The following is a 24,163-nucleotide window of genomic DNA, read 5'->3' on the forward strand; positions in this document are numbered from 1 at the left end:
TAGCAAAATTAAGTACAAAGACATTGCAAAGTGCTTTACATGATTAAAATATAGGAAAATAAAACAAGTAGGGAAAAAATTAAATAAAAAATGCAGAGACAAAAAAGAACATTAAAAACAGTTGAAAATAAAAAATTTAACTAATGATTTTCAGTTGAACTGTTTAACTAGAACAGTCGAAGGCAATCCTAAACAAATGTGTTTTTAGTCTTGATTTAAAGGAACTCAGGCTTTCCGCACTTTTACAGTTTTTTGGAAGTTTGTTCCAGATAAGTGGAGCATAGGAACTAAATGCTGCCTCTCCATGTTTAGTTCTGGTTCTAGGTATGCAGAGCAGGCTGGAGCCAGAAGACCTGAGTGGTCTGGAGTAAGTAATATATGAAAAATTTAAATGTTTTGAATATTCCACTTGAGAGTATCACTGCTGCCACCATCTTTTTCAGAGGGGGATAAAATGGTAAGGGTGGCCTTGGCCACCCCTGGCCCCCTATCTAGATTCACCCCTGCTGTTGGAACAGTGTCGATTGAACCTGAGGTTCTGGCTCCAATCCACTTTCGGCCACCCCCCCAGTGTACATTGGTTATTGCATGGCCACCCTTATTAAAATGTTCTTGCTACGCCTCTGCTGGACTCAGGTAAACAGAATGAACATCATGATCTCTGTTCTTTCATGCAAGATAGGATTCTGACCTCCAGAGGGCGCTGTTTCACCCAGGAGCGCTGCGTGACGTGGCCAGAAGTGGGCGGGGCCCAGTGTACAGGTCTTCTCCCATTCATGCAGAGCCTCGAACATTAGCAACCATCGCAGCTCAGTTAGAGCAGACGCGCCTCTTCTTCCTCCACCTAGAGACCCTCGGTTTCCCCACTCTGAAATAAAGGACACAGGTGAGAGCTTTATCTTGGTTTTAGTCCACGGGTTCGTATTTATTAATGAATTCATTTCCCGTAGTTGGTGTCTAAGCGGTAGCTGGAAAAGGAAAGAGAAATAGCACAAGTGAAAGGAAAATATGTAAAAATATCACGTCCTTACTGCCCCTCAGACAGCCAGTTTTCTCACTTGTTTGTATTGAAATAGGTGAAAGGTTTCCTTTAAAACTGTTGACGTTGAAATGCCTCGCGGGCTGGAGACCTTGTTTTGGCCTTCACTACTAAAAGGCAAAGTTTGCGTTTTTTGTTCTTAAAATGCGCACATATATATTTATTTATATCAGTAAAACCGCTACGATGTGCGCAGTGTGACAGCTGGTCGAGTGGAGATATTTTTAAATCCTTCGCTAAATTTTAAATAAATAATACAAAACTTAGAGGAAATGGCTCAACTGTTACTATTTTATTTCATATTTGTAAATATTGTTTATTTATTTTGCCAGAGCATACATGTAGGCAAAAGTCCAATTAAAGGTCATTCAATGGACAAAACAATTGGCAGCTTCATAATAGAGCGTAATTAATCATCCTGATGTCAAGTAATTTAGTAATATAGAGTGTGCATATCTTTTTTTTTTTGTTTGTTTTTTGTTAAAGTATAAAAGTTGTTACTAGTTTTGAGGTATGTCACCTGCCTGTTGAAGGTCAGTAATACCTGTCTGGTCACTGTGTCCTAAAGGTAAGGGAGTGAGCCCATTTTCATCTAAACTCATTCTGTTCCTATTTTAGTTTAAATTACATTAAATATGGAAATTGGTGTTATGGGATATATAAGTCACCTTATTTTAGGTTAAGCATGTGGGTGGCGTAGGTGAAAAAATACTTGCCATGTTACCTTTTTTGTATTTTATTGGTCTAATAGCTTTTATTTTTAAATCCGGTTGCAATTTGGATCTGGAAATTTTTTTAGCAGGAAGACCCTGAAGGGTTTATAGCAGTATAATTAAGATCACCTCCAGACATTGGGTGAACCAGTAGTACTTCTTGTACTGCATTTGTCTGTTATAATAATTACAAATCGCCTTGCGTAAAACAAAGCTGTGGTCTCTTGGTGGCTGTATTGTCATCCGAAATGACTTGCTTTGCAGGTTTAAGACGCTTTTGCTTCCTCACAGTTGTCAGTTTTTTTTGTTTCTCCCTGTTTCCATGCATTGCAGCGCTGCGACCTTTCCCCTAGTTTCTGCAGCACAGGGTGGATCATGTGATGCTGGGGGAAGGGACTGGCTGCTCACACGTTGCTGCTCTGCTCCTTCCCACCACTGCAAGCGTAGAAACGCCGCGTCCTGATTCTAGAACACGCGTCCACAAAACAAACCCAAAATCAGAGAGCTTTAGATGTTTTCCTCTCCATTTTCATGGCTGTAGCTGAGTATTATAATGTCATAATCAGCTGTTTAACAACGTTTCCTCTTCTCCTTATGTGTAAACCACTGGAAACGCACAACAAGGGCAGTGAAAGTCTGCAGAACAGCCCAAAAGTTGATGCATGTCTCCAACACTCATCTGGCCAGAGGTTTGGTGCACTAATCCTTTACAGGGAAACTGACACCTTCCTGAGAGATAAAGAAACATTCATTCATACGTGCATGATGAGCATGCACACACACATTCAAAACAAAGGACTATTCAGTAAGACTCACTTACCTGCTAATTATGTCTTTTACGTTGGGAGAAAGCCAGATCACCTAAATATGCATGTGGAGAACATGCTGACTCTATAAACTTTGTGGAACTACCCTCCCTCGCCATGCGGCCCATGTGGGATTGGTTTAGCTTATATATAAACACAAATGGAAAAAGAAAATATTATTAAGATGAAGAAGTCTAAAGAAGCACCTGCAGTCTCAGTCTGCGGTAAAGCTTGTGTCACCTGACGGTTCCTTTCCTTTTAAGAAAGTACCTGTCATTCTTTTTTTAGACTGTCCTTGTTCAGTTATTTAGTTCTTTAAGCATTTGTTGAGTTGTTTGTTTAAAAGGATTAAACTGTAGGATGACATGAAATTGTGCAATTCCCCCGGTCGTCTTTAAAATGAGGACTTGTGACTTTGAAGATCTGCAGCAGAAACTGATCAATGTAAGACATTGTTCTTTTTTGTTTATGCAGATATCCACATGTAGCGACTGAGTGTGATCTAACATATGACCATTTGTCAAACCATGTTTACTTCTGATATTCCCTGCAGATGATTGCCACTTACATTAATGTCACATCTACAGATTTAGGGCAGGTATTGCCTTTTATACTGCAGCAAGTATTTAGCGTTAGCGCCACCGTTTGTTTTTTATTCCAGGTATTTGCAAATCCCATTTCAAAGCAATGGCTTGAACATATTTCTTAATAACAAGCCACTCAATGCTCTCTGTGCAATCAAGAATCTACTCACCTCCAAATCCAAAGATGCATCAAACTTAAAGAAATACGATAGGAGCTGCTTTCTAATTAAAGTGGAAATGCCCTCTTATGGGCTTTTGGTTAGGGTTTCACTGCGTTTTTGTCGCCTTTTAACTGGACAGAGTATTTTTTGAGGTTGAAATGATTTACAGTTTTCTTCTGTTATGTTTGTTTTTTCAGTGCCTTTAAACCAGCAGCCACCATGGCAGAAGCTCACCAGGCGGTGGCCTTTCAGTTCACCGTCACCCCCGATGGCATCGACCTACAACTGTGCCACGAGGCTCTACGCCAGGTCTACCTTTCTGGGCTTCACTCCTGGAAGAAAAGGTTCATTCGGTTTAAGGTGAGAGCTGTCGGACGTATTGAGGGGCAATGTCCAGATGGTTATCTGCAAAAGAAAACGCAATTTCTCTTGAATATTGACAGAGACTTCGTCAGCCGCTAGAATCGTCCCCTTGTAGTTTCTAGGTTTCTATGCATTAGTTTACAGGCGACAGAAATACTAGTAGAGACGATGCGATGCAGTATCCTCTACTGTACACTTGTTAACAAAGTTACAGTAAGCTGTTTAACCGGGAGGTCAGCCGATCTGACATGAACTGCAAACTGTGACCGTAACCTTCCTGAGAGTTCTTTGTGCGCTAACTTTTGGCTCAGTGGTTTGTTTACACACAGTCATACTGAATGACTCGACCCTAAAGACCTGCCAGCTCTTCTTTCTTTTTCTTTTTGTTTTTATAGTTTGCCCTTAGATGTTTAGTGACTTTATCACCAACGGCGATGAGTGATGTCATGGTTTTACAGATTATTATGCTAGCTTTGTTTATTGTGAGTTTACCTTTCACTTTCGCAGAATGGGGTAATGACTGGCGTGTACCCAGGCAGCCCGGCTGGCTTCATGATCGTGGTCGTTTCATACATGTCCTACAACAAATACAAACAGCTGGATCCTTCCATGGGACTGATTGCCAAATTAGGCCAACACATACCCATCAGGTGAGCATGGTGTTGTTTTTATGAACAACATGGACCACAATAAAGTGCTGAAGGATATAATGAGGCAAATAAAGCAGCATTCCACAGAAGATTGGCTAATAACTATGAAGCATGATTAAAGAAAGATTAATCTGGGTGAATAGTAGTTTATCCATGGCGGCTTCTTCTTGGTCATCAGCCGCGCCTTCAGTTTGATAACAATGTTTATGATGTTTAGAGTTACAGGAACACTTTGTCCTCTCCTAAATCTGAATTTATCTTTTATCAACATTAATGAGTGAGTTCCTCATTCCGGTTTTATTTTTATAACAGCATTCAAGTTTCTTGTGATGCCAAGCAGGAATTCTTTGTACCTTCTTGTTTTTGTTGCGTAAGTTTAGAATACGTGTTGGCGAGAGTCACACTTCCTGCGTGATCATGACTACACAGAGTTTATGATTTAGTTGGTTGCTCTTGTTTTTTTTTCTGCATCTACGCCTATTGGTTTGTATAATGAAGGCGTAATCTGCACATAGTGCATGCTATCTTTGAAATCAGATCAGGTCTTGTCCAGCAGTCCTTTGTTTTCCAGTGTTTCCATTGTGCTGCGTAGAACCATAGATGGGAATTTTCTTAAAGTAAAAAAATAATCTAAATGGCTTTTACTTAATATAATCTTAGTTGTTTTACACGTTTTTGTTTTCCTTCCCTCCACCTGCAGCCAATACATGTCCACAGATAGCCAGAGGATAGTCGGAGGGGTTCTGGTGGGCACGGGCCTCTGGGTCACCATCATTATGATCATGAGGAATGTTCTGAAGTGCCTGCTGTCATGGCACGGCTGGATGGAGTCACGCCACGGGTCTCTGCCCTTCGGTACTCGCCTGTGGCTGGTGAGATGGTCAACATTCATTCTGGGTTTTTCTAGGTCCTCTTTTAAAGCCTTGACACTGTTAGAAATTAATAATAAAAACTTTCATGTGGAAAGTATGACATTTTTAGTTATAACATGAAATGAAATCTAAGTCATTTTTTTGTTAAAATAAGTACATTTTTTCTTGAATTAAGGAGCTAAATGAGACACTTTGCCAATGGAACAAGACTATTTACATTTAAAATAAGAAAAAAAGCAATTGAATTGTCTTATTTCTAGTGCATATTATGTAATAATCTTATTTTGGGAGTAAAAATACTCATTCCATTAGAAAAACATCTTAAATTAAGGGTAAATACACTTGATTTAATAAATTTGTAGTTATTTTTAGATTGTCTTGCAGTGTTAGAATTCAACATGTCATACTTTCCTCGTGTGTTTGGAATTTAAATATGAAAGTTAAAAAGAGTAGAAAATCATAGTTGGTTAACACTAGTGGTGCTTGTGGCCAAATCTTTCAGGTTAAGTCAAAATTGATTTAGTTTATATTCTTCCATTTGGGCTTTTTATGTTCAAATGATAATTTTCTGATTTCAAACCTTTTTTTTATACTTATGTTTTATATAATGTTTTGCAAAAAGAGATATCTCACAGAGCACTAAGGTTTTCCTTTCCCTTGTGTTCAGCTTTTGGTGAAGGTGTTCTCTGGCAGAAAGCCGATGCTCTACAGTTTCCAGAACTCCCTGCCGCGGCTACCTGTTCCCTCAGTCAAGGACACCTGCAGAAGGGTAACTTTCACTTCCAAGTTCAGCGGACATGGAACTTTGCACCCAATGCTAGTTTAGAATTTATGGCGGTTATAGAGTTGGAATGGAGATAATGTTTTAAATGAGTAAGTAGTAAAAATGCATTAATGACAAAGTGGGTAAAAAGTTATATTCCTTCTGTGGGGAAATTCTTCACTAAACTGCAGGAGAAATTTCTTAGTAGTTTTTTTTTATACACTGTCTTTCTTGGAAGGCTCATTCCTTTGTATTTCCCTGTGGGACTCTTTCTGTTGACAGTACCTGGAGTCGGTGCGCCCACTGATGGATGACGAGCAGTTTGAAAGGATGAAGGCCTTGTCTAAAGACTTTGAGAAGAATCTAGGACCCAGGGTGCAGTGGTACCTCAAACTCAAATCCTGGTGGGCTTCAAACTATGTAAGTTTGAAAAAATGTCTTTCTCCTCTATGTTTTTATTTATTTATTTTTTTTCATTAACAGTCTCACTCAATATCCTTCTTTTTTTTTTTTATCAAACGCAGATTGCTTGGTTTTGTTGGTCTTTTTTTATGTATTTTTTTAAATCTTCTCTGTATCATCTGTATCTCTGGCACAGGTTAGTGACTGGTGGGAAGAGTATATTTACCTGAGAGGCCGTGGCCCCATCATGGTCAACAGCAACTATTATGCCATGGTAAGTGACGTGGCTTTAGTGTCAGCTGGCAAGCAATTTTTGCTTTTGATTTTGCTTTTTATTCAAATAAAAGTGGAAAGAATATTGAAATTTTTAAAATGTTTTTAACCTATTTTTCTTGCAACTTGCAAACCTTTCACCCAACAAATTAAATAATTTATTTCTCAAGTTGGAGGAAGACGTCTAAAGGTTTAATTGGCAGAGTTAAGCATTTTAGAAAAGATTCTTACGAGCCTGATATCCAGTTATATTTATTTTATATGTCACTGGTCTGAAATAAGAATTATTTCCCCAAAGGCACCTCTGATCTGATGATGTAAAAGTTTGCAGTATAAGCTCTTAGGAAATGTAAAGAAATGTTATAATTAATAAAGATGATAAAATGGAATAAAAATTTTGCATGCTTTTACCTTACTTATACAAAGAGCTTACCTACATCGGTGTGTCTCCTAGATGTGTTTGGGATTGTGTTTTTGTCCAGGTTTGTACTAGCAAACTGATTTAATTTAAGGTAGAAGTATTTGAAGGTAGCCCTGGGTTCTCACTATTTCCTGCTTCACTTAGCAAAGTAAAGCAGAACTACTGCCAGCAAGATTACCCCACATCTTGATGCTGCCACCACCATGCTCAACAGGGTTTTTAGGCTCCTCAAACATTCCTTCTTGTCATTGCTAGCAGTATAACCATAAAACCTTTACCCAGAAAACATTTGGTTTATCCACATGGGCAGCTGGGCATTCCAGTGAAGCTTAAAGGTTTACATTTTGCAGAATGTATTTCTTTGTTAGCCAGTGAATACAGTCCATGTTATTGTTAATCTGACCTTGATGTGGATGGGGACGTTAGTGTTTTGACAGTTTTCACTTCATGCAGACTCAATCTTTAGTATTAATTTATATGATGGTTACAGTTTTAACCAAATAGTTGGACATTTTCACTGGTGGATTTATCCATAAGGACAACAGCCACAAACAGATCACCAATTTCAGATAATCTTTAGGAACAGCTCGGACCTCTGCCTTCTTAGAAACATGCTTTAAAGCTGTCTTCATTAGACACTTCTGTTTCTAATGAGAAGAGCAGTCAAATCTTGAACCAGAATTGTCCCAGGGCCCCTTTGAGGGCCACCGAAAGCTTGTGTTTCATATGCAGCCAGCTTAGTGACACTTAACCAAATGTTAGAGACGGAGAATGTTTAGAAAATTGTATCTGTATGAATGGATCTGATCTTTGTGTGAAGTAGAGATAATCCACAAGACTGTTGTAAAAATATTTTTGATAAATAAATACTGGCGTAAAAATAAATGTATTTATTTTTATTATTATGTGTTTCTTATTAATTTTCAGTTTTTTCACATTATATGTGTATTTAAACTTTTGGCCAAAGCTTGTATATTAGTCATTGTTAGCATAAAGAGGTTTACCCCTCTGTTCCTGCCTTCCTGAAATGCAAAAAATGCTGGTTGTTTTATGAATAAATTGTTCTTCTCTGCAGGACTTTCTGTATGTGTGCCCCACCAACAGCCAGGCGGCCCGGGCAGGTAATGCTATTCATGCCATCATGCTCTACAGGAGAAAACTGGACAGAGCTCAGATCAAACCAGTGAGTAGACAGATATTTGGTCTCTTCTTCTATCAATTTATCTCTACTTTATCTTTGCCAGTGAGGTTGCTATTAATATAATTATTTCAAAAGGTGTTTGACTATACCTTAATAGATAAAACATTATAGGATTATATGTTTTATCTTACTGTCCCTGTTCTTTAAGCTTTCCATAAGAACTTTTTATCTTTCACCTTTTCTTGTGTACTTAGAAGTTTGAAATCGTACTAATCATTGCTAATACTAGGTATGGGCCAGTTTAAATTTTTAAAGTATTAAAAAAACCTGCAGCAAAAATTCTGAGATAATAAAGAACTAAAAAATGCAAAAGTTGATATGGCTGCTTTGTTTGAAAAAAATACAACAATTTCTGCTGCTGTAAAATAATAAAACTACGTCCAACTATGACTTCCCCCTTTGGCGGTTAGGAAAAATCCACAGAAAAGTTGCACCTTCTTATAAGCCACATGGTTCAAAGTTATGGGGAAAAAAGTTGCGGCTTATAGCCTGGAAAATAGGGCAACTGTAATAATTTAATTTAAAACTTATATTTATTTAGCTTTAGACACGACCTTGAACTAAAAATTGAAAGACACACACCTGCTTATTTTAATGGCTGTGCTTTACTATATATTTTGGTGTTTATTGTTCAGATTTTTTTTTCCTGTAGTAATATTTTATAGATATTTTATTTAAAGTACAAAAAAACAACATTAGGCGATCAGGCCATCTGCCTAAAGCATCCAGTCATTTGCTTATTTGTCAGGTGTTTGTTTTCCTTTATCAAGTTTGACATCTATGTCAGTCTGATAAAACAGGTTAATTTAACCAAGTATTTACAAAGAAACATGGTTTCTTTCTCATTGGTGAGGGAGAGGTGCCATGGCCTTCATTCATCTACAGTAGCTGATCAGCAGGCCACAGTAACAGAAGGAAGTGCGGGAGTTTGGTGCTACTTTAAGCTTCTAAAGTGATTTCCAAATTTCCTACAAAATTTAATTTTAACAGTCTTTAAACTGCATAAATAATATGACAGAAGGTTGTATTGGTTCTGAAACTGTAGCCTTTTCAAACTTTGATAAACTCTGAACCTAGTAACTGGCCCATCCCTACTTGATACACATTAACTCTTCTGTTTCTAATCCGACTTTTAAAGCCACAGTAAACTTTTTCCCTTTTCCTACTAGAAACCTAAAAGCATTTGCTGGCAAAGCTAAGCTGTTTGCCTTTATTAACACTAACTGACCTCATTAGTCAAATGATTTCATATATTATCGTCAGTTCTTTTTTTTTTTTCAGTATGCATGATGCTCAGATGTTGATTCTTACCACTGTGGCAAAATATGCAAAAGTCTTTATTAATTCTGAGATAAAAAGTTTGATCTGATATAAAAATTCCTATGCATGAGCTTGCTCTGTTACACGCTCACATTTGGTTGTCTTTGTTCTACTGTTTTGTTCTTTGGTTTTGACGGACGCTGCGTTAGATATACTTGCTGGCCAACAAGGTACCTCTGTGTTCTGCTCAGTGGGAGCGCATGTTTAACACCTCCCGCATCCCTGGTGTGGAGACAGGTAAGAGTAGGGCGTAGCCGCCACGCCCTCAGACCCGCTGCCACGCGACCCTACGGCCCTTGGAAATGGTGACTCCACTACTCATTCCCATCATCACAGCCCTGATAGATTTTAAAGTCATATTTGGATTAGTTAAAATGATCTAAAGTCTATTTAATTGTAGGTGAAGCATTTTTATCTCAAGTCCAGGGTTTTGATGGTGGTATTGAGATGGCAGCGCACTGATTTCTGGTCCTCGCCTCTTTTCCTCTGAGGTCCGTCCTTCTTCCTGAATCCATTTTAATTCTACTTTCAGTCCCTCTCCATGCTCTTCTCCATACAGTTGTGTGTCTGGTGCTTCATCTCTGTTTTATTTTTTTTTTGTGCGATTTACTTTCATCATCTGTGGGTTTTTTTTTTTTTCACTCTCCCCTTTTGCTTTTCAGCTCATGCTCCTACAAACTATCCCCATGTGCTCATCCCAATACGAGCGTATGTTCAACACGTCTCGTGTCCCAGGTGTAGAGACAGGTAGAGTCTTTAGCAGTGCCGCCTCCTCCACTCTACTTCTGCTGTCCTTCTCCACAGGACATTTCTGTATTCAAGTTGGAAATAATCAAACTTCCACAAGTTAATAATGCATGTATGCATACAAATTTACATTCAAGTATTCAATTGCATGAAACTCAAAACAGGCTTCTCTGTTTGGAAATTCACTTTGATGAAAAAAAGTATTGACTCCTCCCACTTAATCATTCACATCAGGTGTTCTGAGTAGGCCCATAGACTCTTGCTGCTCTCAGGAGCTACTGATGAAAATGTTAAAGAAGGAAATAATTATATTAATGCATCAGATAGTCAAGCTGCATTATTAAGTATCAAATCTGGCAAGTCTTGTAGATTAGATTTGTTATTAGATATATATGAACTATTAGTTCAGCTTCATAATAAGAATATTTTTATTCGATGTGTCTGGATTCCTGCTCATGTAGGGATTGAAGGAAATGAAGAAGTATATATATTTGCTAAACAGGCCTTAAAATCAGATATTATTAACTTAAGTATTCCTTTAAGCAAAAGTAAGGGTAAATCTATAATTCAAAATAAAATCTGTAAGATTTGGCAGGAACAATGGGATAATCATGACACTGGTAGAGATCTAAATGAAATTCAAAAGACTGTGGGGGGTAAGAGTTGTACAAGGAAGGCGGAAAGAAGAGGCAGTCATATCTCGACATAGACATTGCTCATACTGCACTTAATAGTTCTCTTATAGGGAAACATGACACAGGGACTTGTAATCACTGTAATCAGATAGAAACGGTGGAACATGTATTAATGGAACGTGATAAGTATTCATAGGAACGTCAGCATCTAAAGTTAACACTAAATAGAGAAAAAATTGGATTTTCAATTATAAACCTTCTAGGAAATACATCTAATTCTGCTAGAAATCAGTTAATTAGATAAAAAAAAAACCTTGATTATTTAATCATATTTAAATAAATAAGTGTTTATATGCATGTGGATATTCACACATATTGATTTAAATGTAAGTTTGTATAGATATTGATTCATAGATAATATGTAAGTTTCGTTCATACCATTGAGGTGTGAATTAATAACTTCCCTCTGACATCACTGATAACCACACTCAAGTCTGGTAGGTGGCGGTAATTGCGTTTTAAGTTGGTTGCCATCCGCCAATAAAAAACATAAGAAGAAGAAGCTCCCTGAACTCTAGCTTTCTACCATTGCAGTACACCTTCTCTGCAGACGGTGCAGTCCTGTTAATTACTTCCTACCAAGTTTGTTTTATCATAACCAGTTAGAGGCAAAGGACGGACATAAGTTCAGCTATTAAAGTGCAGGACACTTAAAATCTCATATTATTAGTGGATGCTGAGGCAGTAGTGCACAAAGTTTGTCAGTCCAACCTCCAAACCTTCCCCTGGATTCACACTGACTATTACTCGTTGGCTCAGTAATCATTCACAAAGTGTGCTTTAACCAACACCAGATTCCTAAAAGAAGCTGTTCATGCATTAAGACTAGGACTGAGAAATATATAATCTCAATATAGCAAAACACAATTTTAAAATCACAGAGCCACTCCAGAGTAAAACGAATTTTTCACTCCAGTCCTTTAGGTCGCATCATTGTGGTTAAAGTTAGTTTGCGGCTACACTGTAGGGAACAGAGAGTTGCAGCTTGTGCATAGATCCATGTGTAAAAATAAGAGTAATTCCTGTGACAACAGCCTCTGAACAGGCCTGTTTACAAAGTAAAAAAAAAAAAAAACAATGCACCTTGGAGTGAAACATCTAAATGCAAATTGCATCTAAAATTGCAATATTAGTTGGAAAACCTTTGTCAGTGTATTGGATCTGTTTTACTTTTCCCTTGTCTGACATCCTGTCTGGTTTATTTGCTTTTTTGAATCTGACATCTGTCAGAAAATGACTCAAATCTCTATCTAAGGTGTGCAGTTTGCCCATTTGAAGAAACCAAATGCTTTCTGGGAAAAATATTTTATGGTCAAATCTAAGAGTGGGAGAGTAGACCTGGTTAAGGTTCATTGGCCATTTCAGTTTAAGTGGCTCTGGTCTGTTTCGTACTTAGACAGAATATTTAAAACTAAGGCCTACCTCCAAACTATTCAAAATCATCTTTAAATATATTTCAGGGTAAATGTAGATATTTTAAACTAAATTAAATAAATAAATGACTATGGACTCAGACACAGCTGTTGTAAAACCTTTTTTAAGCAAATGTCACCAATGTATTATAGACATAGGACCCAAAGAGCTACTATCCTGCTTCCTTTAGATGCATACTTCTTTGTAATGCCTACATTAAATGAAAGGTTGGTTTCCTGACCTTGGCAGAGCTAAATGACTGATTGTGAGGGAGTCTAGCCATTTGTTTCAGGTGTGTTGATGCATGAACAAAAGAAAACAAAAACAGAGCTCAGAGGACGAGGTTTGGGAATTCCTGATCTAGGGCCTTTATATATGCTCTCAAAACAAAACATTAAGAAAATAACAATGTTTCCTATCTTGGTAACTACATTAACAATATTCTTAGATATTGCTGGATACCTTAATATTATACAGCTCCAAAAAGATTGTTGTTCTTTTGGTTGCTTCCTGGGGTGAAGTTCCATGTTTTTGTTTTCTTGTCTGTAACATGATCAGTGCTTGTTTGAACACTTCATATCACTAGTACAGCATTACTGAACCCAAACATAAAATCATTCTCTCGATTTGGTTGTCTAGCTGTGCACCGAGGTGCTCAAACAAACACTGCTGCAGCTCAGTGTACCCCTCCTTCCCACCCCATCCACTGCACCCCTGTGTCCTGCCCCTTTAGATTTGTTATTAGAAGCATTACATAACTTACTAATCACAAGTTCATTGTATATTTCATAAAGCGGTAAAGTGTGGATGTCAGATTGTTTTATTCTTGTGTGTAGAAATGGTTACTAACACCTCTGGTGTTCTTAGGATTAAAACTATGTGACATTCATTGTCTGTATCCTAGATATTTTGAGAAAAAAAATACACTGTAACACTTTCTTTTACAGTACATCAATAACCAAGTAATAACACGACAATAACATAGCAAGTTACACTATAGTACTTGCTAACAGGAAAACATAAAGGTATATAATTTAAAAGTAATTACTTGCAGGTAATTATTACAATTGTATGTTACTATGTAACAAATGTAGAGTTTTGGTGGGTAATTGCCTTTAGGTTACCACATCACAGTTTCTACTATTGGCCACCACTTTCCAACAGCTAACAAAGTAAATTGTAACTTATGATCAATTAACTAAAGCATTATAAAACTGAAGACAAGTTACATATAAGTAAGAGTTTAGTTAAGAGAATTGGCTTGCTGTCTTCTAGGTTTGGTTTTCTATTATACCAAGTAAAAAATAAAAAGCATTTTACTAGATAATAACACATTAATTTATTGCTGTCGGTGAAATTAATGAGTTACCTGGTAATAACTGTTTAAAATCTAAGAAGTCTGACTTTACCTTGTCTGAAATTGAAAGCACAGAACTTACCAAAATTCTCCATAGTTTTTCTTCTTACCTAATAAATTAGTGTAACTTGCTTTGTTATTATCATGTTATTACATGGTTTAATGGTGTACTAAAAGAAAGCGTTACCAAATACTTTAGTTTAACAATGCCAATATTTCTAAGTTTAAAATGACGATTATCTAATGGTTTTAATGTTGTAAAAATCACACAAACCTTCTTCCAATTGTATTTGTATCTCCACTTCTCCTTGTTCCCTGGCATCGTTACCTCTCTTAGACACGCTCCAGCACATGAACGAGAGCAAACACATTGCTGTGTACCATAAAGGCCGTTTCTTCAAGGTGTGGGTGTTTTACGACGGACGGCTGCTGCTGCCACGAGAGATCGAGCAGCAGATGGAGAGGATCTTGGCGGACAAGTCTGAGCCCTTGCCAGGAGAGGAAAAACTAGCTGCGCTGACTGCAGGAGACAGGTAGGTGGTGCTAGAGAGAGGGAAATGGCATTGTTTGTGTCATCTAGTGCAGGCATCCCCAACCTTGGTCCTTGAGGCCCGCTGTCCTGCAGGTTTTAGAGGTTTCCTTGCTCCAGCACAGCTGATTTTAATTTAAAGCTGATTAACAGGCTTTTGATCTACTGCAATCATTATAATCAGCTGTGCTAAAGCAGGGAAACCTCTAAAACCTGCAGGACAGCCGGCCTCGAGGACCGAGGTTGGGGATGCCTGATCTAGGGTAGCTGGGACAAGATTTATGTTTAGTGATTCATAATAATGCTAATATTTAGGAACATTATTTTGAAAAGTTTTAAATCAAAACAGATTCCAAACATAAGGACAAAGTACTTACTCAAACCTGAAAAGCAATTTGAGGAATCAGATATATATTTACTTTGTTGTTTTACTTTTGACAGTGTTGCAAACACAACAGCTGTTGATTTTGTGTGCTGTAATCAAGTGAAATCTGGAGCTTGTGTAAACTCTGTGCTCAACTCTGAGACCTTTAGTTGTCCTCACTGTAAAATAAACAAGGAAAAAAAAAAAAAAAATAGCCGTGTCAATTCAGTAGTTTGGAAAACCAGGCCTTGATCAGGGTTTTTCATGGTAATAAAGTTTCAAGTTCAGATCTATGTCTTTTTGTAGATGGTTTAGGGAATTTGTATCAAAGAGTTCATGAAACATTTATCCACTACCTTTATTATTGGAGAATTGATATAGTTAAAGTCTAAAAACCAGTGACCGATGTCTCCAGCAATCACTAATAAATAGCTTTCCAGTATTTTGGCCTCTAAGCAGACTGCTCAGATTAATGTTTAAAATTATTTAAACTCTGCTTTCTGTAAAACAAGATAGCCCAATCAGATTACTGTTTGTTTCCACTGTTGTAGATCATTATTTGCCAATATAAATATTACCTTTACAACAAACCAACTTCTACATTTCATGTGTAAATTATAAATTGCCTGTAAGTGCTTTACACAACATCCACCCATTCACTCACACACTGATGAAGGCAAGCTACATTGTAGCCACAGCTGCCCTGGGGCTCACTGACAGAAGTGAGGCTGCCGTACACTGGCGCCACCAGTCCGTCCGAACACCATCAGTAGGTATGCAGGTGACGTCTCTTACCCAAGGACACAACGGCACAGAAGGCCTGAGCCAGGGCTTGAACCGACAACTCTGTTTGCAAGGCAAACACTTGCATCCAATGCCACTGCTGCATAAGGAGAAGTTATAACATGTATTAAGTCCACAGAAAAACATTTACTAAGTGAAGCTACTGCACTCAAAGTGTGATTATTTGCATTTATATCTGTTTTTTAATTCACATTTGGTCTTCATTTAAGTTTGTTTGTAATCTCAACAACTGCATTAAAACTAAACCAAGAATTAAGAACCCTGCATGAAAACGGAGGAATACTATAGGAAAACTAACATTTTATACAATGCTTAGGAATGGATTGGCATGTCACATAATACAGGTGATGACAGCAGAATACGATACTTGGAGGGAAAAAATACTCTAAATACAACCTCACCAGTGTGTATTTTTAAAACATCTTTTCTTAGTTACTGTTAAAGCAGCACAAAGTAATTTTTGAGTGGTGCTCTCCCTAGAGGACCTTGTTGTGAAAACTTACAGCTTTCTGTGAGTTGCACCTCACAGCTACAGCGCTTTACTCTTCAGCCGCTGGAAGATGCAAATAATGACCACAGTTCTGAAGAGATGGGTAGTATTTTACCTTTTCTAATAGAAGCTATTGCATAGCAGCCAAAATAAAAACTGATCTATATTCACCTGGGCGTACCACAGTGAAGCGTGGGCTTAATGAAGCCAGTGGCTTTATTTCAGGTTGCATAAAGCTGTTTTACTGCAAGAGAGTAGAAAGCTGCAAACTGCTATCTGGGTCGGAGGAACAGGAAGTTGTTAGTGGTTTTCACACAAGAGCTATTAGGGGGAGATGAGAGTTTACCACACAGAGACATTTAAGAGGATTTGTTAGGGGTAAAAAAAAGTTATTTATTGCTGCTTCAGAAATATCTGAGTGGGGCAGGTTTACCCTTGACAACATCTGCAGGAGTCCTTATTGAGGTCTGACTTCTGTGCAGCTTTTAATGTGCAATCTGAGCATGCTGCTTGTAGCTCCACACCGCATCAGAGGTCTGCAGCCGAATGCAGTCAGGGGGGTATTCTTTATTATTGCCTTAAAAATACCCTAAAAATGACCATTTTGATAAATTTGTGGATTGGGAGATAAATGTTGCTACCAAAATAAAAAAACAAAACATTTTAAGCATTATTCTCAATAATAACCCTCTGATGTACAGGCTTAGTTTAAAAGGTCTTCCAATTTAGAATCACTTCTGTTTTATACATTTACTTAATTTATTATGGTGTTACAAAAGCAAAACATTTTTCAAACCTTCTGTTCTTTCCTTTTGATACGAAATCAAAACCAGATTTTCTGTTTGGCTTCTTTAGGACCCCTTGGGCAAAGGCTCGACAACAGTTCTTCAAAAATGGCAAAAACAAGCAATCTCTGGATGCCATAGAGAAGGCAGCCTTCTTTGTTAGCCTTGATGATACAGAGCAGCGCTACGATGCAGACAACCAGGTCAAGTCTCTGGACAGTTACGCCAAGTGCCTGCTGCATGGAAACTGCTACGACAGGTGGATGAGTACAATTAAAGATATTTTCACCAGTTTGTATCATAAGCAATTTCCAAGGATCTATTATAAACATTGTATGTCTTTTTTCCTTTTAGATGGTTTGATAAGTCCTTTAATCTGATCATTTTCAAGAATGGGACCATGGGACTAAATGCAGAGCACTCTTGGGCTGATGCTCCAATCGTTGGCCATCTGTGGGAGGTAAATTATTAAAGTATCTCACCCCACCCATTACCTTTTTCACATTACAAAAAAAACCCCAAAACTATTGATTTTCTTAGGGTTAATAGACAAAGTAGTGGAGAAAAAAATCAGCGTCATTTCCAAAATGTTTTAACCCTGATTACCCTAAAATCCACTAAATAAAACAGATTTTGATTTTCAGCAGTCACCTTTCATGTTAACAGAGTCCACCAGGTTGGCTCATCCTACAGAGAACTGTCCGAGCCTTAATTATAAAAAGAAAAACCACCCATAAGGCATGCTAAAATAATCTGATGGGATCCTAAAACTTGACATTGCCCCCAACAACACACAATAAATTGCATTTGCAATATAATCTACATTTTTAAGAAACACAATTTCAAAATTGCAATTTCAAAAATATATATCAAGAGTGTGACATCCTTTTTCACTCCAGCCTTTATGGTGGCAGTCATCTGCCTAAAGGAGGAATATAGACTTGCTGATAGGTTGCAGATCTGTGCATTCGAGCTAGAAAACAGCAGTAAAGGCCATTAAAACAAGGAAAACCTGAAGCTCCACCTGTTTTGTGATAATACTTTGGTTTCAAGAAAGATGAATGTGTGCAGTCTGAGGTATTAATGCACTGCTCAAAAAAATGAAAGGAACACTCTGAAAAAGCATCAGATCTCAGTGGGGGGAAAAAATCATGCTGTTTATTTATACAGATACGGACTGGGTGATGTGTTAGGAACAAAAGGATGCCTCATCATTTGATGGAAATTAAAATTATCAACCTACAGAGGGCTGAATTTAAAGACACCCCAAAAGTTACAGTGAAAAAATGATGCGGCAGGCTAGTCCATTTTGCTGAAATTTCATTGCAGCAACTTAAAATGGTATTCAGTCATTTGTATGTCCCCCACGTGCTCATTAGGAGCATGCCCGACGTTGTCAGGCATGCTCCTAATGAGACGACGGATGGCATCCTGGGGTATCTCCTCCCAGATCTGAACCAGGGCATTACTGAGCTCCTGGACAGTCTGAGGTGCAACCTGGCGGCATCGGATGGATTGAAACATAATGTCCCTGAGGTGTTCTATTGGATTGAGGTCAGGCGAGCATGGAGGCCAATCAATGGTATCAATTCCTTCATCCTCCAGGACCTGCCTGCATACTCTTGCCACATGAGGCCGGGCATTGTCGTGCACCAGGAGGAACCCAGGACCCACTGTACCAGCATAGGGTCTGACAATGGGTGCAAGGATTTCATCCTGATACCTAATGGCAGTCAGGGTGCCGTTGTCTAGCCTATATAGGTCAGAACATCACTGACCCACCACCAAACCGGTTATGCTGAACGATGTTACAGACAGCATAACGTTCTCCACAGCTTCTCCAGACCCTTTCACGTATGTCACATGTGCTCAGGGTGAACCTGCTCTCATCTGTGAAAAGCACAGGGCACCAGTGGCGGACACAGTAAACCTTCTGGCAATGGAACGTATTGATGTGCCATCCTGGAGGAGTTGGACGGCCTGTGCAACCCCTGTAGGGTCCACGTAGCACCTCATGCTAACAGTAGTGACAGTGACCCTAGCCAAATGCTAAAGTGGTGAAAAAGAGTCAAAAAAGATGAGGGGAAAAAATGTCAGTGGCCTCCACCTGTAAAACCATTCCTGTTTTGATGTTTGTGTCGTTGTTGCCCCTCTAGTGCCCCTGTTGTTAATTTCATTAACACCAAAGCAGCTGAAACTGATTAACAACCCCCTCTGCTACTTACCTGACCAAATCAATATCCCAGAAGTTTAATTAACTTGATGCTATACTCTGATTACAGAGTGTTCCTTTAATTTTTTGAGTAGTGTATTACCATAAACTTTCAGGAATTTTCCCATTGGATTAAGTACCAGTAAAGCTCTTTTAATACATAGACTTGTTTGGTAGCTGCACTTTGTTAAACAAGGATTATTTTTCAACCTAATGAGCTGTGTTTTCTTTGGGTCTTTTTTTCAAAAAGACCCAAATAAAATTTAGATTTAATCATACTTAATTTGTTGAGGAAAAACTGTATAGACATCTGATTGGACTGTGTTGGATTGATCTGTATGTGTTTTAGAAACTTAACCCAAAAGACTTGCATCAATACAAGGAGGAAAGAGGTTCTACAAAGTAGTGACACATGGGGATGTGTGATGAATTAAAAACTCAACACCAACATTTTACAAAAGTTTTGAAACAGCGTCTCAATTTTTGGCACAGCTCACTTTGTGCTTTGCTCTGTGTTGGTGTTCAATAAAAAATCCCAATTACTTTAATTGTGTGGTTTACTCAACCTATCCCAATATTTACACATGAAACACAAAATGAATAAATTGATCATGTGAATCAAAACTGAAGCATGTTTTGAGTCATTGCCTCATTTTATTTTAAAACAGCAAGTATTGTACATGGATTGTAAACTGGGATATACTGAGGATGGCCACTGCCATGGGAAGCCTCATCCCAATTTGCCTGGTCCCCAGAAGCTACAGTGGGACATCCCAGCTGAGGTAATTTCTTATTTCAATATTTCAAAATTGACATACTCTGTATTCTCAGCACATGCACTTCCCTATAAAACACTTGTCTTTGTTGCATCATGTAGTGTCAGGAGGTTATTGAGAGCTCACTAACAGTAGCCAGGGCTCTGGCAGACGATGTGGACTGCCACATAATCCCCTTCGATGACTTTGGAAAGGGGTTGATCAAGAAGTGCCGCACCAGTCCAGATGCCTTTATCCAGATCGCCCTGCAGCTGGCCCATTACAGAGTAAGTAACAGTTCAGCTTGTTATTTATACTTAGTTGGGATTTAACAATTTAATGGGGCTGCTCAGTGGAGCAGTGGGTAGCACTGCTGCCTTGCAGAAGGTTCTGGGTTCGATTCCCAGCCCGGGGTGTTTCTGCATGGAGTTTGCATGTTCTCCCTGAGCATGCGTGGGTTCTCTCCGGGTACTCCGGCTTCCTCCCACTGTCCAAAAACATGACTGTTAGGTTAATTAGCTTATCTAGATTCTCCTTAGGTGTGAGTGTGTGCATGAATGGTTGTATGTCCTGTTTGACTCTTGTGTTGCCCTGTGATGGACTGGCAACCCGTCCAGGGTGTACCCCGCCTCTCGCCCATAGACAGCTGGAGATAGGCACCAGCACCCCTGGCGACCCCAATTGGGACAAGTGTGTCAGATAATGGATGGATGGATGGATGAATGTACTAAAAATGTAAAATTAATCAGGATTTTAGTCAGAACCGTTTACAGATATGGGTGCAACCTGAACTTGGCACCACCAGAGGGCGCCCACAACCAGGAAAAGGAAAACACTGAAACAAAAAAAACAAAAAAAATGTTGGCTTGTGTTACAGTTGGATTTTTTCTGTTAGTACTGTAGTTTAAAGAACTTGTGAAGGTTCATTTGGTGCTCAGAAATGAAAAAACTATTCAATGGTGGTGCTCTGCTATGGAATACATAAAAGTATGGTGCCTGCTCAAACACTCCTGTTGGGTAATTTACAAATAACCATCAGTCATGTTGGGAAATTCACTCTAGATCATGTTGTTTCTAAACAGAACAAAGGGAAGTTCTGCCTGACGTATGAGGCGTCCATGACGCGGCTCTTCCGTGAGGGTCGAACAGAAACTGTACGTTCCTGCACCGTGGAGACTTGTGACTTTGTTCGTGCCATGATCAGAGACGAAACGGTGAGTCTTACCAACCCGCTTATAAGCTTTTCATAGTGCTACAAAGTGGGAATTGTTTGCAATAAGCACATTATAATCTGTTTCGTTTCTGTTTAACCCCAAACTGCAGAGAGAAGAGCGCCTTAGATTGCTCAAAGTGGCGGCAGAGAAACACCAAAGCTTGTACCGCTTGGCGATGACGGGTCAGGGCATCGATCGCCACCTTTTCTGTCTCTATGTGGTCTCTAAGTACCTGGGAGAGGAATCAGCCTTCCTCAAGGAGGTATTGGCACTTTTTAAAGAGTTTTCTTATGAAATAAAAGTAACATTTTTGCCACTTTGAAGGAAAATGTGTGTTTTGTTGCTTTTTGAAATAAATGTGATACCTTGATGCATAGGTGTTGTCTGAGCCATGGAGGTTGTCCACCAGTCAGACCCCGCTGCAGCAGATTGAGTTGTTTGATCTGGTCAGACATCCAGAGTTGGCATCCTCCGGAGGTGGATTCGGTCCAGTAAGTTCAATTCTTATTGTTTTAGGAAAGTCCTATTTAAGATTTGAGGCGATGGTAAAACGTGAACCTCAATTGCATGTTATTTGTTTTACTGTTTCAAAGTTTTCATACCCCTTTTCACATTTTTTCATGTTACAATAAGCTTTAAAGCATTTATCATTTTTTGACATATGGACGATGCTTTGATCTAAACATTGGAGTTCTGGTTGGGTGTTTAGGGTTATAGATGTTCTGGAAGGAAGAGCTGCAAGAAGCCCAAGTTCACTTATGCTTTTCTGTCAACAATAATTTTCATCTTGTCACCTTTCTGTAAACTTTAGATCTGTAGCAACTTGTAGCTCTTTGCACAGACTATCTTCTAAGCTGAGGATCTCTGTAGCTTCTCTGATGAATGCAGGTCCTCTGTGCTTTTTTTAATGTTTGATTTTGAATGCAAAATGTTTAATTTGCCTTTAAAGTGGCTAAACAGGAAAAAAATGAATTATTTCAATAGTGAACTTGTACCTCAATACCATGGGAGACTCAGATTTTCTTTTTTTCTCTTCAGGTGGCTGACGATGGGTATGGTGTCTCCTACATCATTCTTGGGGACGACCTCATCAACTTCCATATCTCCAGCAAATACTCAAGCCCAGAAACTGTAAGCTTTCTATTTTTTGTTGTTTTTGTTTTCTTTTGTAGTTTATTTATCTTGCAAAGATTCTAAAGGGAAAATCACACGTTACACGTATACACACTTAGTATTTCTGTGTATATATGTATTATGTACCGTATTTTCCAGACTTTTTATTTTCCACCACTCTTTCAACCATGCGGTGGAGGTTTTCTCTAGATTTTTCCTTACTGCCAGAGGGAGAAGACAAGGTTGGAAATGAACAAAGAAGGGTCTAATTAATTTTTTTTATTCTTCAAAAAACTTAGTGGGTGCGGCTTATAGTGTACAGTGTAAACCACTCTGTAGTCTGGAAAAAACGGTATATGCAATTGTGACAATAACCTTTCCAGTTTTAATGTTCTAGGAATGTTCTTTCTTAAAAAATATTGTCCTTCCTGTTTTTTTTCAGGACTCCCGTCGTTTTGGGGAAAACATTAGACAGGCCATGTTGGAAATGCTGGCTCTCTTCCAGCTTGAGAAGAAAGAGTCAAAGTGATGACTCTCACCTGTTTTATTTTTCTGTTTTTTATTTTTCCTTTTCTTTCTGGTGGAATAAAAAAAAAAAAAGAGGGAAAAAAAAGGATCAAATCTTCCTGTAAATTGTGCAGAATCTTTCGAAGAATCTGGGGTTATTTCTAAGTTAATTAATGTTACATGACTAAGGAAGGCATTTAGACGTGTCACTGTTGATATGTTTGGAAAGAGATTTGTGTATACAGTCTGAGTGAGGTGAGCCTCCAGCACAGTTGGTGCGTAGATCAAAGTATTTATTTGCAAAAATGTAACTTTAGCGGTGCCTTAGCGACACACTAATGTGAAAAAAAAAAGTAAGTAATGCAGAAAAGTGAAGAGAACATCTGGGAACAAATGTGTGCTGTAAAACACTGAATGTTGTTTTAGCTGAAGACTTCAATAGCATCAATACATTTTAGAGGAGTTTTTGTTTTTAGTCCTATGATGGTGCAATACTTTTAAAAGCTTCCATCCTGAGCGTATGGTTCATTGTTTCTTTTGTGCTTCCTTCTGTTGCAGCTCTAGTCTCACTATAACTGACCCAAATGGCAAACATGAGGTGAAATATCAGCTTGTTTTTAGGTTACATTGCGTCCACCTATTTCAAAGGATTCAGCTGAAATGGAGGCAGATTCCCTCAAACAATTGTGATAAAACTGTATCTATAAACACAAAAATCCTAGATATGAAGCTTTGATCTGTTATGAGCCTCAGTGTGGGTGTGATTCTAAACGCAGTGTAATACAGAAAGCTGGTACCACTGTCTAATCTCAATAGCCTCTCTGATGCATCTGTACAGTCTGTTTGTTCAGTTTTAGCTGCTATGATTTTTATAAGGTTGCCTCTTAGGCTGCTGTTATGTGTCTAATTTTAGTACTCAGGTTTTGTTAACTTGGCCTGTTTAAAGGTGCTTTCAGAAGCATCCACTCTGGTTGGTACAGTGAATAATTGAATGCAGTAGAAGAATAACCATGTGAGGTTTGTAGGTGATTTAATTTAAAGTTTTTTAGTGCAAAGTTGAATGACACGAGCCGGACATCTGGCGTAATTCACAGGAACTTTATTAAAGAGAAAATATTCTTTGAGATAACCTGGAAACTTTTATAAGGGATGTGTTGGTGTGCTGGTTACAGCATGGTGGTGGTGTAGCTCTTATCGCCAAGGCGAGACGTCTATCAGAATCATAACAACTTGATCGTCTCCAGAACTAGGAAACTGAAGTTTCTTTTGAAGAAACTTTCATCATTCTTTTATTTATACCTTTTCAATCGATTATGTTTTTTTCTTTTCTTTTTTTTTACTTTTTTGATTCACAAACATGCATATCTACTGGTTGAATGTGGTGAATGATAAGCACTAAGTTAAAGCTTGTTTTGATTTATGAAGTGAAACATGGCATTTTTGTTATCACACTTTGCCAGTATGTTGTAGTTTGACTTTTTATGTCAGTAGACCTCATGTTTACACTGCTGCATGTTATTTGAAAATGAAGCTGTACATGTTTGCCTTTAATTTAAGGTTGTGTAAAAAAATAAAAAATAAAATGACAAGCAGCTGATATACCAAACAAA

General features: G+C 38.3%; 1 protein-coding gene across 2 annotated transcripts; it reads left to right on the top strand.

The window, feature by feature from the left end:
• Positions 1–744: 744 nt before the first annotated feature.
• Positions 745–22,898, top strand: cpt1a (carnitine palmitoyltransferase 1A (liver)). Of its 2 annotated transcripts, none has more exons than XM_015404218.1 (19): positions 745–886; positions 3,501–3,663; positions 4,174–4,316; positions 5,017–5,188; positions 5,856–5,957; positions 6,234–6,371; positions 6,550–6,627; positions 8,123–8,230; positions 9,718–9,805; positions 14,118–14,313; positions 16,823–17,011; positions 17,107–17,212; positions 19,633–19,746; positions 19,842–20,006; positions 20,802–20,933; positions 21,043–21,195; positions 21,311–21,424; positions 21,972–22,064; positions 22,489–22,898. In XM_015404218.1, exons 2-19 carry the CDS (start codon positions 3,523–3,525, stop codon positions 22,573–22,575), a joined length of 2,319 nt encoding a protein of 772 aa, XP_015259704.1. In that variant the 5' UTR covers positions 745–886; positions 3,501–3,522; the 3' UTR covers positions 22,576–22,898. The 2 variants fall into 2 exon arrangements, with proteins under 2 accessions (XP_015259704.1, XP_015259705.1); XM_015404219.1 differs by lacking the exon at positions 9,718–9,805 and adding an exon at positions 10,231–10,315.
• Positions 22,899–24,163: the final 1,265 nt, after the last annotated feature.

Source organism: Cyprinodon variegatus, unplaced genomic scaffold (assembly GCF_000732505.1).
Source record: "Cyprinodon variegatus isolate N-32 unplaced genomic scaffold, C_variegatus-1.0 Scaffold1668, whole genome shotgun sequence".
Taxonomy (NCBI): Eukaryota; Metazoa; Chordata; class Actinopteri; order Cyprinodontiformes; family Cyprinodontidae; genus Cyprinodon; species Cyprinodon variegatus.